The 13872-nt window shown below is 42.6% G+C and overlaps 1 protein-coding gene and 1 long non-coding RNA gene across 2 annotated transcripts; one reads left to right on the top strand and one right to left on the bottom strand.

Moving 5' to 3' along the window:
* Positions 1-311: 311 nt before the first annotated feature.
* On the bottom strand, positions 312-13872 carry LOC119724529 (apoptosis inhibitor 5-like). The gene is made up of 12 exons (XM_038195629.1): positions 13684-13872; positions 10902-11063; positions 9817-9982; positions 9304-9455; positions 8489-8629; positions 7706-7771; positions 6977-7300; positions 6200-6390; positions 5730-5880; positions 4881-4978; positions 4453-4643; positions 312-1924 (listed from the first exon to the last, which is right to left on the bottom strand). The coding sequence occupies exons 1-12, from the start codon at positions 13750-13752 to the stop codon at positions 1815-1817; spliced, it is 1821 nt and encodes a 606-aa protein (XP_038051557.1). The 5' UTR covers positions 13753-13872; the 3' UTR covers positions 312-1814.
* On the top strand, positions 3066-3872 carry LOC119724537. The gene is made up of 2 exons (XR_005270651.1): positions 3066-3419; positions 3680-3872. It is a non-coding gene; the product is annotated as an uncharacterized LOC119724537 (long non-coding RNA).

The raw sequence follows: 13872 nt of genomic DNA, 5'->3' as shown, positions 1-13872 counted from the left end.
TTAAACTTGGTACTCTTATTTAACCACTTCGCGCCGGATGAGGTGTATACACGCAAAGGTTTTGCGGTATTCGGAACGGATGACGAATAAACACGCAGGGAGCGAGAAATATCTGTCAGCGACCCGCTCGCAGCTACATGTAGCGAGGCGGGAAATATGAGTGTGCTGCCCAAGAGTGATGGCTTCAACCCACCTGGCTTGAGGTGGAGTGAAAATTAATTCCGCGCCTAGTTCCGTTTTTGTCAAAATAATCCCTGCGAGAACTGGTTAAGCAGCAGGTTTCATCAGATTAAAATTTTTTAGATTTGCTATTTTGTCTACATCAAAGCCTATACATATTCCTCAAATTTTGTACAAAATTATGAATCACTATGAAATGCAAAAAGTCAAAGGGCTGCATTTGGTTGATTGCATATCTACCATTACACGTTTTTTCTTTAAATTCTTTTTAGTTTCAGACTTAGATTTCAAATGGTTTACATAGGTCTTGAATTAATAATTTGCATTAACCGATGCAAAAAATTCTACAGTTTTGAATTGCAGTAACATAATAAAAAAATGCATTCCCCGTGCCATTTTTAGAGTTTCGTCTTGAAAAATGCATTCCTTTTCTAAAATGCTCGTTTTTCTATCAATACAAAGCAAAGTGGATCTGTTTGTGCCAAAAACAATTTTTTTTTCTCCAGAGGTTTGGAAAAAAAAGGTGATTTGTTTGTTGGAATAGAACAAACACAAATTGTTTAAGATCACGGGAAATGCAACTTTAAGGGTTGGGTCCTTGGAAAACGCTTGGCTATCATCACAAGGGAAATTACCAAAGCTTTCCGTGCAGCAATATTGAAAAACGAATGAATTACAATTACATGTACATAGGTCACCATACTTGTGTTCGGTCAAAACTGTAGGGGCCATTTCATGAGCAGCTAAGCACAGAATTCACAAAAACAGGTTACCAGCTTAACTGCCATGCAGTGTGCGTTGCCTGTGACCGGTTCTCGGCTAAATTCCGCTTAGCACAAAAACTTGGTAAGCAATCATTTCCGCTAGGCGGATCCAGGAATTTAGTGCCTTTGAAGTTTACATCCACAGAAGAAGTGTTGATGCTAAATGTCACCTGTTCTGTTATAAAGTTACAAAGGTCAAAGTCTCATAACCACAATGCAGAAATCTTCAAACATGTACATGTATAGGATTTCTTGTTGGTATGCATTACCTCGGTTTAAGACATTAATGCCACAATGTAAAGTGAAAAAGTTGTAGAAAAAAAATCAAAGTATCTTTCAGTTGACACACTATTTTAAAAACCTACTGAAATTATGACAAAACAATGAAAAAATTAAAACAAACTCGGAGTTAACACTTATCCAAATCCTCACTCAAATCCTACAAAATCCACCAAAAAAATATCTTGTTTATTTGAGTTTAAACGATAATTAGGAAGCAGAAGTATACAGCGATGACACTATTCAATATTATGCATGCAGACTTGCTGTCCAAATTTTGTTGGAAAAGCAAAAACTGAGCTGCAAAGTTACTTGAAAATGATGGATTTTGGGGGATTTAGAAAAGTCCCTTGCTTTTAAGTTTTATTATTAAGTAAAGTTAGGGCTGAGTGCATACAGTTGACCACACCTGACACATTTCAATTCACTTCTCTATGAATATACACATGCTTAAACACATTCTTAAAAACTGCCATCTTCCACCATTTTAACGTGGACAAAATCCTTTTTTTTTGTGGTGGTGACAACCCATTTTCGACTCTTAGCACTCGTTTGTATGTATACAATGTACATGTACACGCAATGCTGTCATCAGTACCGCCATTTGCCGCCCCTGCTTCGGCCCCGCCCCTGACCCCGCCCTTGGCCCCGCCCCTGGCCCCTCCCACCTCTCCATTGAGTCTGTCGCTGCCCTCCAGCACCTGCCGAAGACAAGAAGAATAAAACTTTTACGTGTGGAAAACGTATCTATAATATTAGCACATTACAAGCACTGCAGCTTTTTCATGTACTGTATTCACCAATCGGGCACAGTATGAATTCTTTCATGAAAGCCCCCTTCAATGGCGAGTCAAGTACTCAGATAATTCATCATGGGGCATTGCTTGGTACAATAGCATGCTCAATGGTTTCTCCATTGAAGGGGGGCTCGTGTTTGTACAGTGATCACGTGCTTGGAAGTCATTTACAGATGTGCCTGATATTCGGAACACAAGCTGCCACAATACCATTGGCCAAAACTGCAGTGTCCTATGCCTGACCTGAACCTACTGCATGCGCATGTTGGTTTGCACGCATATAGCACAAAGTGCGTGCTACAACGTAAAGTATGCACAATAAAGTTTATTCTGATCATGCACATAATAATAATAATAATAATAATTTGGGAGGCTAATCATCCTTACTCGCAGCTGGGATGCTGAATTGCGAAGGACGCGGCTACAACGTGGTCGGGCCTCTGGCACGTAAAGGCGCCTCTGGCTGCCGGCCACATCGACCCATATAAGACCGCGGAGCACAGCCTGAGATCGAAAGTATTTGTTTTTTCCGGAGGGAGGAAAACCGGAGGGCCCGGAGAAAAACCCTCGTGGCACAGGAGAGAACCAACGCACAACTCTACTCGCATGCGATCCGCGGCCAGGATTTGAACCGTGGTCACCTTGGTGAGAGGCGAGCGCTTTACGCACAAGCCACCCTTGCCATCAAAGCCATAGTGCTTTGATGCTACATAGCCATAGCATCTTTGTGCAAGCATCAGGCATCATTGGCAATGCGTTGGAATGTCTCTCCCAGTGGTCTGCCCAACTCTCCCTTTCTTACCACTGAGGGCGTACTTGTGCCCATACAGGTGTAACCAGGTCGGGTTGCAGTACTTACTTTTCCCCGACTGGTTCCTTACTCCAGTATTCATTTCATAACTTTTGTAACTTCGTGTTTATGTCATTTTACATGTGAGCAGCCATTGCAATCATGCTTTTTGCCTAGGGCCCTCTCGCGGCCAACTAAACTTTTTTTTACAGCGCGCGCCGCCTAGAATTTTGCTCAACTATGCGATGGGCGTAGCGAGCGTGCAAGTTTTGCATTCCACCGCGCTTTGTTTAAGAGGAATAGTTGACATTCCGGGCGTTTCGGTATATTTTTCTTGTAGGGCTAGGTCCAAAATATTGTTGATTCCGTTCCAACTCTGCTTTGGGTTGACATCTATCTGCCTGGTTCTGCTCCTGCTTTGCGACCAGCATTTACAGCGAGCATTGCACACTCCACTTTTTCTGCAAGTTTTGGGTGCGGCTCCCCGATAGCAGCAATTTAATTTTATATCCGGCATTGCCGGCATTGCATTTTACAATATTTTTGCTGCTACTACATCGATTTTAACATCGGACACGGAGTAGGCATGAGCGTAGACCATCCCAAGTGGTGAGTAAATCCCTTGTCTGATATTTAACTCTTTTATGACTGAAGCTGTTTATGCCTGAATCTTTTTGTGCATTAGTCATTTTTTTTATGCAACATTCTGTTCACTGACTGATGTACTTATAAAAAAGTTTTCTTTGATTTACAAATAAGGAAACCTGTTTTTCCAAAATTTCTTTGAATTAAATATCGTTAATACTGTAGTTGGATCTGGAAGTTATTCCCATAATTCATTAGTCATTTATTGTTTGTATGCATTTCAGATACCATCCTTGGAGCTACTTCATTAGCCCATTTCCCTTTTGACTGTCGTTTTTATACACCCAACCAAGTTTTGTTTTTATATACCCAACCAAGTTTCTAATATAATTCTTGTGTAAATATCTAATAATTTGTATATATTGTCTCTATTTGTATTATAAATAAAACCATTTCATATTTGTGAGACTACAGAAAGTTCGCTCTTCCCAAATCATTTTTTAGTGGAACCACTCGGACATAAGGAGAGTGCCCCATTTTAACAAACTAAATTCCACTCTCCCCGGTTACACAGGTATCATAACACACCGCAGTTTGGTGTATCATTGTGGCACGTATTCTTATGCTAATTTTGCTATGGCCAAAAATGCATTGTCCCATGCACCTACATGTACATAGATCAAATGTTCCACTAGAGAAGACCTAGTCCCTTGTACATTCTCTGACCATTATTCAACTTTTACTAGAGTGGACCTAGTCCTCTATGTGTTCACTTTCCATATCCAACAATAACACAGAAGAGACTTATGGTTAATTGGTTTAGCGTACATACATGTATTCAACTTTACTAGAGTGAACCCAGTCCTTCATGCATTCAATTTTGTTATAGTAAACCAGTTCCTTGGTGCATTCACGTATCATATCAAACCTCGATAGATTTGACCCGGACCCCAGTGATTCCATGTACCATTTTCAATTCCGTTAGAGATTACCTAGTCCTTTGTTGATTAATGTATCATATAATAGACTTGACCTAGTCACCAGAGAATTCACTCACCACCATACATGTATCCCACACCAAACTCTGGGTCACTTGGCGCGGTTCCTGCCTTACTGCTGTATTTGCCGGAGGGTGGTTGGTACATGACCCGCGCCACGTGGGGTTTACGTTGCCCTCCTGACGAGACCTTCTTAGGGGGGGAGGGGTCGCTGGGAAAAGTAATGGGGGTGATGTTGCTCCGCTTCTGTCTGCAAAAAAATGACAAAATGGTTTCAACAAAGAACGATTTTTCTACCAAATTGTTGGAATTGCCCTATTGAAACAGAATGCTTTACCAAATTTTACAGCATTCATACCAAATCAATTTTCTAATTTTGACAATTACACAGCTTTCAATGTTTGAATGTTTTTGTTATTGGAAGAATTTTAAAGTTATTTTACTTGATTCTCTCTAAATCATCTCTGTAACGAGAATTGTCACTCACCCTAGCGCAGCAGGCTCGGGACTTGTTGCATGCTTCTGAACCGGACGCCAGGACAGAACCACTGTGCTCTTGTAGGATGGGGGATTACGGAATAAATCCTGTAAGACAAACAGGTGGAGAAATGATTGCAATTGTTCGGTTCTACATCTAAGATCATACGCAAAGTAGCAACAACACAAACAATAACAACAACAACATGAAGAACAACAACTAACAGCAACAACAACTAACAGCAACATCAACACCAGCAGCAACACCAGCAGCAACAACAGCAGCAACATCAAGAGCAACAGCAGCAATAGCAGTAACAGCAGCAGCAACAGCAGCACCAGCAACAACGGCAACAGAAGCAGCAGCAGCAGCAACAGCAGCAATAGCAGCACCAACAACAACAAAAGCAGCAACAGCAGCAACAAGAACAGGAGAAACAACAACAGCAACAACAAGAGCAGCAATAACAGCAGCAACAGCAAAAATAGCAACAGCAGCAGCAACAGCAACACCACCAATGCCAGCAACAACTGTCACAGCAATAACAGCAGCACCAGCAACAACTGCAACAGACGCAGCAATAGCAATAACAGCAGCAACAGCAGCAACAACAGACGCAGCAACAGTAGATGCAACAGCCGCAACAGCAGCAACAGCAGCACCAGCAACAACTGCAACAGACGCAGCAACAGCAATAACAGCAGCAACAGTAGCAGCAACAGTAGATGCAACAGCAGCAACAGCAGCACCAGAAACAATGGCAACAGCAGCAACAACAAAAGCAACAACAGTAACAATAGCAACCACAACAATAACAACATCAGTAGCAACAGTAGCAACATCAACAATAGAACCAACCTTAATTAATGTGTTGATGTTTGTGGTGACTCGCAGGGCAACAACCTTCAATCTGTTCTCTTCTTTCTTCATTTCCTCGCCAACTTTACCCTGCAAAGCTAGTCTTAACTGTTTCATGTACAGCTGCGTGCCTCGGGCAAAATACTGTAATCTGTGGAGTCAACCAGAAAAATCACCATGAAACAGTCACAAAAGTAAAGTGGTGTTTCCATAGTCTACAACTGTTTCATGTGCAGCTGTGTGCCCAGCCCTAATCAAATTATTCTAATCAAAATCAATCAGAAAGTAAACAGGGAGATTAAATCCCCCATGAAATAGTTACATGTGTCAACAGTTAAGTCCTGTGTACTACTATTTCATGTTCTTTCTTTTCAAATTACAAAGAATGGGAATGCAAACATAGTTCAGTTACAAGGGCAAACCAGGAGCTATTTTCTTCTTAATAAAGTTTGAAGGACTGTTGCAAATACCTGATTCTGAAGTCTTTGAGTCTCTCCGAGTTTTCTTCGGCTGCCAGGAATTCCGGCCGTTTTCTCCCCAGCTGGTAAAATGTATACATGAGGCACTCAACATAAGAGAACTGCAGCTTGGGTTCGTCCGTGGCTTTTCCATTCTCCACGTTTTCCCCCTCTGGTTCCGCAGGGGGTAAGGGCATGTACTCCTGTGGATGAAACGGCAGAAAACAAGTAAAATTTACTGAGGTTTCCGTGCCTCCGATATAGTTGAGGAACGGTTCGTTCCAAAACTAATAATCCAATAAAGCACGAAGGGAAACCTACTAGTTTTACTTTCAAACAATGTTCGGTTGAACAAATAATTCAACTGGAACAGGATTTGTACTAATAACTTTTGCACTTCGAGCGTGAACAACAGAGGGCGCTTTTTACGACTTTCGAGAGCCCAGTGGTCCTGACACACCATGTGCGCACACTGGTTTGTGCCATGTAGTGCGAAGTTTGCACAACTATATTAAACAACATGCCATAGCGTCTTTGCGTGAGCGCCAGGCGTCATCGACGAAGCGTTCGAATGTCTCTCCCAGCGGTCTCTCCCAACTCTCTTGTTCTTACCGTTGAGGGGGTAATTGTGCACGGAGCACAAGTACCAGTCCACAAAAGTATCAATGTGTTTGTATGATTTTCTAAACGTTACATATCATTCTGGAGGACGCTGTGTGAAAGCCCTCTCCATTTTCTTTCTTTGTTAAGTCCAACAATGGCTTCAAAATTGGTCAGAATTCAACTTACCACAAGTTTATCGAACACTCTCCCTAACGTCTCGTCTCCGCCGATGTCCAACGCAAACGTGGACATCTCTGCTAGTTGTCGTAGTAACTCCAGCTTGATGTCGTAGTCAGATGGCGTTTTATCCGATGGCGTTTTATCCGATGGCGTTTTGTCCGATGGCGTTTTGTCTGATGGTGTTTTGTCTGATGGGGTTTTGTCAGACGGCGTTTTGTCCTCGGTTCCTTCTGTCTTTGTCTCGCCACTGCCTGGTGGGACAACATCGTTCAGGACTGGGAGGACATTGTCGCACATGTACACCACAAACTTGGTGGACTGGACGTTTTTCTGAGAAATTTCAGAGGGAAAATGTCTTTATTGAAAGGCACATACAATGTGCTTTTCATGCATTTCCAATAATAGCACTACTCAAAACCCAAAGAAGATTGTTCAAAACGTTTTAGCTCAGTGGATTTTACAATTTTTGAAAACCATACGCAACCTTTTTATCACGAAACAGATGGTGCCCACTGCACTCTATATTTTCATTACTCAGTCAGTTGACTGATTGTTGCTGGAAATCACTACATTTTTATTTATTTATTTCTTCTAAATGACAGCAAGCCAGACGGAATAATTTCATGGGGTGTTTATTGCCAGTACGATCTTTATAATCCAAGTAAGCTTTTTGATAATAATTCGGAAGGTTACTTTCGGGATAAATCCAAATGATAATATATGCCTTTAACTCACAGAGAAAAACTGCAGAGCTTCACGGACGCACTGCACCAATCTATCCACAATGTCTGCATCTTGCGGCTACAAAAAATAAAAATCAAGAAAAGTTACGAGACAAGTCACCCACGCTTTCCCTAATTTTTTTTATAAAAGCTAAAACTATACATATATGTGAGGCGTTCTGGAAAAATGAGACAGAAATAGGCCGAGGTTTGAAATGAGGGTTTGCATGTCTTGGGAAAGAGATTAAAGTTCTACTTAGAATACTGTTTATTGCACCTCAATCGAACATTCTGCTGACAAGTTATGGCAAGTTCGCAAGTTTATCTCAGTTTGCACTGAGAAAAAGGCCTTTAATTTTATGAGTTTGAAATCGTGAAGATGAAAGATGCAAATTGTGTTTCCTTAAAAGCGCTTGTATTCATCCGACAAGTTCTGTCTCACTTTGCCAGAACATCTAAAGCCCGGTTTATATTTCTCACGAATGCGAAGTGAATTTGACGTCATGAAACATTCGCTGCGATATTCGCCCAAGTTAAAATATGTTCAACTATTACAAATTCGCAGCACGAATACTTGCCATGACGTCACCAATTCGAGTTCGCTTTCGCGCCGAGTATGAACCGGGCTTTATATAGTATAAAGAATATACACATCAAGCTAAGTTTCCACCAATAGTCTTGATTTCATAACCCAGCCGGAACCCCATAAATTACTACAAACTTCACAAGTCAGTTAACAACCAACTAACATTTCAAATTCAAACCGAAAAAAGCAAAAAAATCCCCAAACACAAACCTGAAATGGTGACTCCAGATCAGCTTGCTCCACCACTAGATCCACCATTTGTTGTCTTCCAGTCAGCGTCTGCATTGCTGGCATTTTGGAGAGCAGCTGCATGAAGGTCACAAACTCTTCACCTGTCACATCCGCCAACACCTGTCGAAATAAAAAAGAAGGTTCAAATAACAAACAGTTATCCGGCTCTGGAACATCAAACACGGCGTATAACAACCAATGCAATCCCACAAGATGCGAGAGTGTTGCTTAAAGCTATGGTCCATCATTTGCAGCCATCCGAAAAGTAACTGGTGTAATTATTGTTGAAAAACAAACTTGGTTGAAAGATAGTAAGGGAACTAAACTCCCTGTGAAATTATTCTTTCTGGGAAGCTGTCATTTTGAAGTAATCAACAAAAGAAGGCATTTCCAACGGTGATTCTTAAGAAGCACCGTAGAAAAATTTAAATTAGTAGTTCGTTTTGTTATTCAGCGCAGCGCGCACAAGGTTTGGAACGACGCACACGCGGTTGTTATAATTCGTCGGATCAGTGCGCTACGTCGCGTATAGCTGCAATTCAAAACAATTCAAAACATGATTCAGTAACTTTTGATTTGAAATTGAGATCTTAGAATGCTGTTTTTCTCGGAATATACAGCTGAAGCTTAGCTGAAACTTCATCAGGTTAGTTGCTCAGTATCCTTCATTAGATTTTGAACTCTTTTGTTGCTACAAACGAACAAAATGCACAAATTACAAATGATGGACTATAGCTTTAATTATGCAAGTCTATGCCAATTTCCACCCCCCCCCCTCCCGGGGGCCAACTCACCTCCTTCGTCTTTTCTATAGCAAAGTCTTCCACCTCCTTCGGTAGGTTATCGGCCCCACCCAGTCTGAGGCGCGTATTGAGGAATTTGATGGCTCTCTCCCTGACTAGGTCATCGCCGGACAGGATCTGACTGAACAACCCTCCCAGGGTACCTGTGGGTGTGGCCAAAGTGGGTGTGGTTAAAAAGTTGGTGTGGTCAAAGTGGGTGTTAAAAAAAAAAAGTGTGGTCAAAATTGGGTGTGGTCAACAGTGTGTGTTGTCAAAGGTGAGTGTGGTCAAAAGTGAGTGTGGTCAAAAGTGGGTGTGGTCAACAGTGGGTGTGGTCAAAAGTGGGTGTGGTCAAAAGTGGGTGTGGTCAAAAGTGGGTGTGGTCAATGGTGGGCATGGTCACACAGGGGCATGGTCAAGGCTTATCTGGAGTGTTAATCGATGACTATGGCTACTCAATTTAGCAGGCCAATGGCAAAAGCCTTAGCCAAAGCCAAAAGCCGCCCAGTTCGGACACAGCCTTACCTTTCATGTCAATCTTGTAGAGTGACATGAGGGCGCTGTTTACAATGGAGACCTCGTGGGGGTCATCGGACTGAAGCAACTGGGCCAGGACGTCAGCGATGCGTAGGAGGTGATCGGTGCTCTCCTTGCACAGGTTGGGCAGCTCCTTGATAGCGGATCTACGAATCTGAACCCCAACAAATGATAGAATTACAAAAACTCTTTAGTTTTAATACCAAGGAAGTTCAGTCCAGAACCTGATTGCAAGGTACAAACTTCTCTGATCAAACAATAGTTCAAACATAAACAAGAAACCTGTCTCCCTGCCGTGAATTAAGGTGCAACAGTTTTTGTAACCAGTGATGCAACTGGCCCTGTTAGGCTGTTTCCAACTGGATAAATTTAAAGTTCAACGTTGACTAACACAAAAAGTGGTACTAGGCTACGCATAATTCATGCTCCTTGTCTCCCAAGACACTTTATTTCTCGGAAACATCAAAGAATGTAGTCTCAACCGTTGTCTGACGGAGCCATCTCCATGGCCAACGTCTGATATATGTGAGCAATACAAATTTAATTGCGACCCCGCATGCCAGCCAATCGGAGTTGACTTTAGAAATTGTGACGGCATTTCAATCAGAAATATGGATCTGGACTAAGTTGTTGATTGGTCAATTTAACTGACATGTTTTTGTAATACAAGCGCCCGCTGAGTGGTCAGAATCTTGAGGTCAAGACGCAGTCTTGTTTTGCATAATTAAATCTGCTTGCATATCATAGACTCTTGCTGTGCACTGCAAGGGGATATTCCATAGACTACCAAGAAAGCTGCATCTACCAAAGATAGAGGCATGGGCGGTTTTTAACAAAGGGTCGAGTGATGTTTGGCACCCCATCTTGATTTTCCACGGCCGGTGGTCTCTCCCTTCGCTTTTGCCGAGTGCTTTGCCTCCCTTCTACAAAAATCCTGGCCACGCCCATGGATATACCACTGCACATGATGCATTCTTTCACCTTTGCACTCAAATTTGCACTCAAACTTCATTAACATTTCTGTCAGTTGTCATGTGTCATTTGAAACTTGTCTTTCTGAGAGTGATACATACCATACAATCATCATCCTCGCATAAATCCAGCTGCGCATTGATGGCTGTCTCCGCGAGTCCAGAGAAGAATCTGAAGAACCGAGGGATGAACTGCGCAGCTAGTTTCTTCTCGTTCGTCCCGGCCGTGACCGCACTCAGGATTGACCGGTACTCTGCCTCATGCTGGAAAGTTTTAAAAATGGAATCTGAGCAGTGACTGACTGTTAATACGAGGGGGCCGTATCATAAGTCCGACGCCTCATAGGTCCGACGCCTCATACATGTAGGTTCGACGCCTCATAAGTCCGACAACGGAAAAACGAGGCGTTTAATTTGTCGGACTTATGAGGCGTCGGAGCTATGAGGCGTTGACTTATGAGGTGTCGGACTTATGGGCCTTTATTTGGTTAGGGGATGTGATTTTGTTGGACTTATGAGGCGTCGGACTTATGAGGCGTCGGACCTATGAGGCGTCGGACTTATGAGCGGACCCCAATACGAGTAGGCCTACATTATAAAAAGTAATAATTAGGGTTTAATTACCACCATCGTTTGTACAGCACCTGTGGCCGAGTAGAGCACGTCTATCTCATGAGTAACTTTATTCCTGCGAAGTGCCATAGTGAAGGAATGCGTGCACAGTCTATGGAGTCGAGGTTAATGCGACCGTGGGAGTTGCATGCATGAGGAATCATCGCGACATCGGCCACACACATGTGAAGTCAAAAGATTCGGGCGGCTATTTCTTGAAAATCGAGACACGAATCATACAATCTAATCCACGAGATCGATGAAGGCATGGAACATCAACATTACCGTAAGTTGCAGCAATACTTTATTTTTGCGGCAATCGTTTTTTTAGGCAGCTGAACCCGCTATAAAACGTAGTAATCGCGCGAATAGAATGACATCATCATCGCTTGATCAAGTGGCTGTCTAGCGACGTCGCTTGATTTAGCGCTGGTCCCCGACTAGCCCCATACACGATGCCAATTTACTGGACTACCTCCGTAAATGGTAGTCCAGTAAATTGGCCACATTTATGGGCGATCATGTAGTGTAGTGCCCCTGTTTTGTTTTGGTCAAATTAGAGTAAAAAAAACAATCAAAAGCAGACTTTTCTCAATTCTAAGGAAACCCGTTTGTAATTTTGAACAGTTTTTGGGGGTAGAAATCATGATTTTCCTGCGCTGTTTGTGCCTTGCAATTCAGCACGCCGTGCGTGCTCAAACATCGGGCAGTGATCACCATCTTTATTTTCGGGTTGCATGTTGTCGCTGCACTGTCATCGTCATTTTACGCCCAAATTTCCTGCTAAAGGATAGCACATCAGCATGGATGGTCAGCATGGTCGACCAGTGCCATTCCAATAATGTTTACGAAACACTGTGCCGGCAAAATATGCACTGCCTCTTTAAAAATGTTTTTATGGAAAGAATGTTGCAACCTGACGCTGCTTTTCTCTTTATATATTATCTCAATAAAGGTCATGAATTCGTTGCAAAAATGATGATAAGACATGAATCTTGGACTGAGAAACATTTCCAATTTTGTTAGGAAATACTTACTAGAAACTTTTCTTGACTCTCCATAGACAATGTTGTCAATAGCGTCAGGTTGCAACATTCTTTCCGTTTTCATTACTGCAGCATTAACTACAATTTATTATAACTATAAAAAGCCTTTTTCCCTTGGCTGCCCTGGCTATATGGATATGATTTAGCTGGAGTTACCCAGCCCTAAATTTTATCATTGGGTTGTCATTTAGGGCTGGAGAAAAAAATTGCGAAAAATTTGCACACTAATTGCAGCTGCAATTCACCCCAAACTTGCCTGGAATAACCATTACACAGGTCCTTGAAGTAAAAAAAACGATCCACGATGAAGATTCAGCCTACAATTGCAGTGAAAAAAGGAGGAATAACCGCTAACCTGACAACCTTGCAGGCATGGCCAGGACTGCAATTGGTTTGTGCACACAAAAAAATTGTGTACAATGAATGGCGGTCGATTACCATGCACAGCGCGCTGGTACTAGTTGTTTTTGCCGGCTGCACTGGCTGTTGGCGCATGACGTCACGCGGAAGCGTAACACCCGATGACTGTTTCATGCACTAATATGAGGTTTACCACTCGCATCACAGCTGCGGTACTGGAACGGCAACCGATAGTGCATGAAACAGTCATCGGGTGTTACGCTTCCGCGTGACGTCATGCGCCAACAGCCAGCGCGCGCAGCCGGCAAAAACGGCTAGTATCAGCGCGCTGTGCATGGTAATCGACTGCCATTCATTGTACACAATTTTTTTTTGTGCACAAACCAATTGCAGTCCTGGCCATGCCTGCAAGGTTGTCAGGTTAACGGTTATTCCTCCTTTTTTCACTGCAATTGTAGGCTGAATCTTCATCGTGGATCGTTTTTTACTTCAAGGACCTGTGTAATGGTTATTCCGGGCAAGTTTTGGGTGAGTTGCAGCTGCAATGAATTAGTGTGTAACGGGGACAAAATTGAACATTTTCGCAATTTTTTTTGGGACCTGCCTACGCTGCTGGGTTACGTGAAAAGTTATCTCCAGCCCTAAATGACAACCCAATGATAAAATTTAGGGCTGGGTAACTCCAGCTAGATATGATTAATCCCATAATCCCAAATCGAGTAATCAATGTGATTTTCCCCTGACTCCGCACGTTGTTTTTATGAACTTCACCGATTACGGTACCAGACTAAATACACTGCTACGCTGTAACTTCAATCCAAAGCAGAATTTTTATCTTTCAACCGTTAATTATTCGACAATCTTACCTCCCCTGCCTTATCTCCAGCATCAGCAAGCACTCCGTAGTCCTTGTACAACTGCTCGATGGTTACCATGCTTACAAGTTGCTTATTTCGTGTAGTTTGGAACTCTTAATTTTCCCGATTTTTCCCCGATGCGCTTGATCAATCAATGAATTCGCCGCGTGGTGTGTATTCTGCCGCGAGAGGGCGCTA

Source organism: Patiria miniata, unplaced genomic scaffold, assembly GCF_015706575.1.
Source record: "Patiria miniata isolate m_02_andy unplaced genomic scaffold, ASM1570657v1 HiC_scaffold_1, whole genome shotgun sequence".
Taxonomy (NCBI): domain Eukaryota; kingdom Metazoa; phylum Echinodermata; class Asteroidea; order Valvatida; family Asterinidae; genus Patiria; species Patiria miniata.
Note: the sequence above shows the minus strand (reverse complement) of the source record. Positions and strands in the feature narration are given on the sequence as shown.

Excerpts from the sequence above, each read along its gene's own strand:
- LOC119724529 (XM_038195629.1), bottom strand. The coding sequence starts at position 13,752 with ATGGTAACCATCGAGCAGTTGTACAAGGACTACGGAGTGCTTGCTGAT. Across the intron at positions 11,064-13,683 it reads CTGGAGATAAGGCAGGGGAG|CATGAGGCAGAGTACCGGTC; the intron begins GTAAGATTGTCG and ends AAAACTTTCCAG. Across the intron at positions 4,979-5,729 it reads ACATCAACACATTAATTAAG|GATTTATTCCGTAATCCCCC; the intron begins GTTGGTTCTATT and ends TTTGTCTTACAG.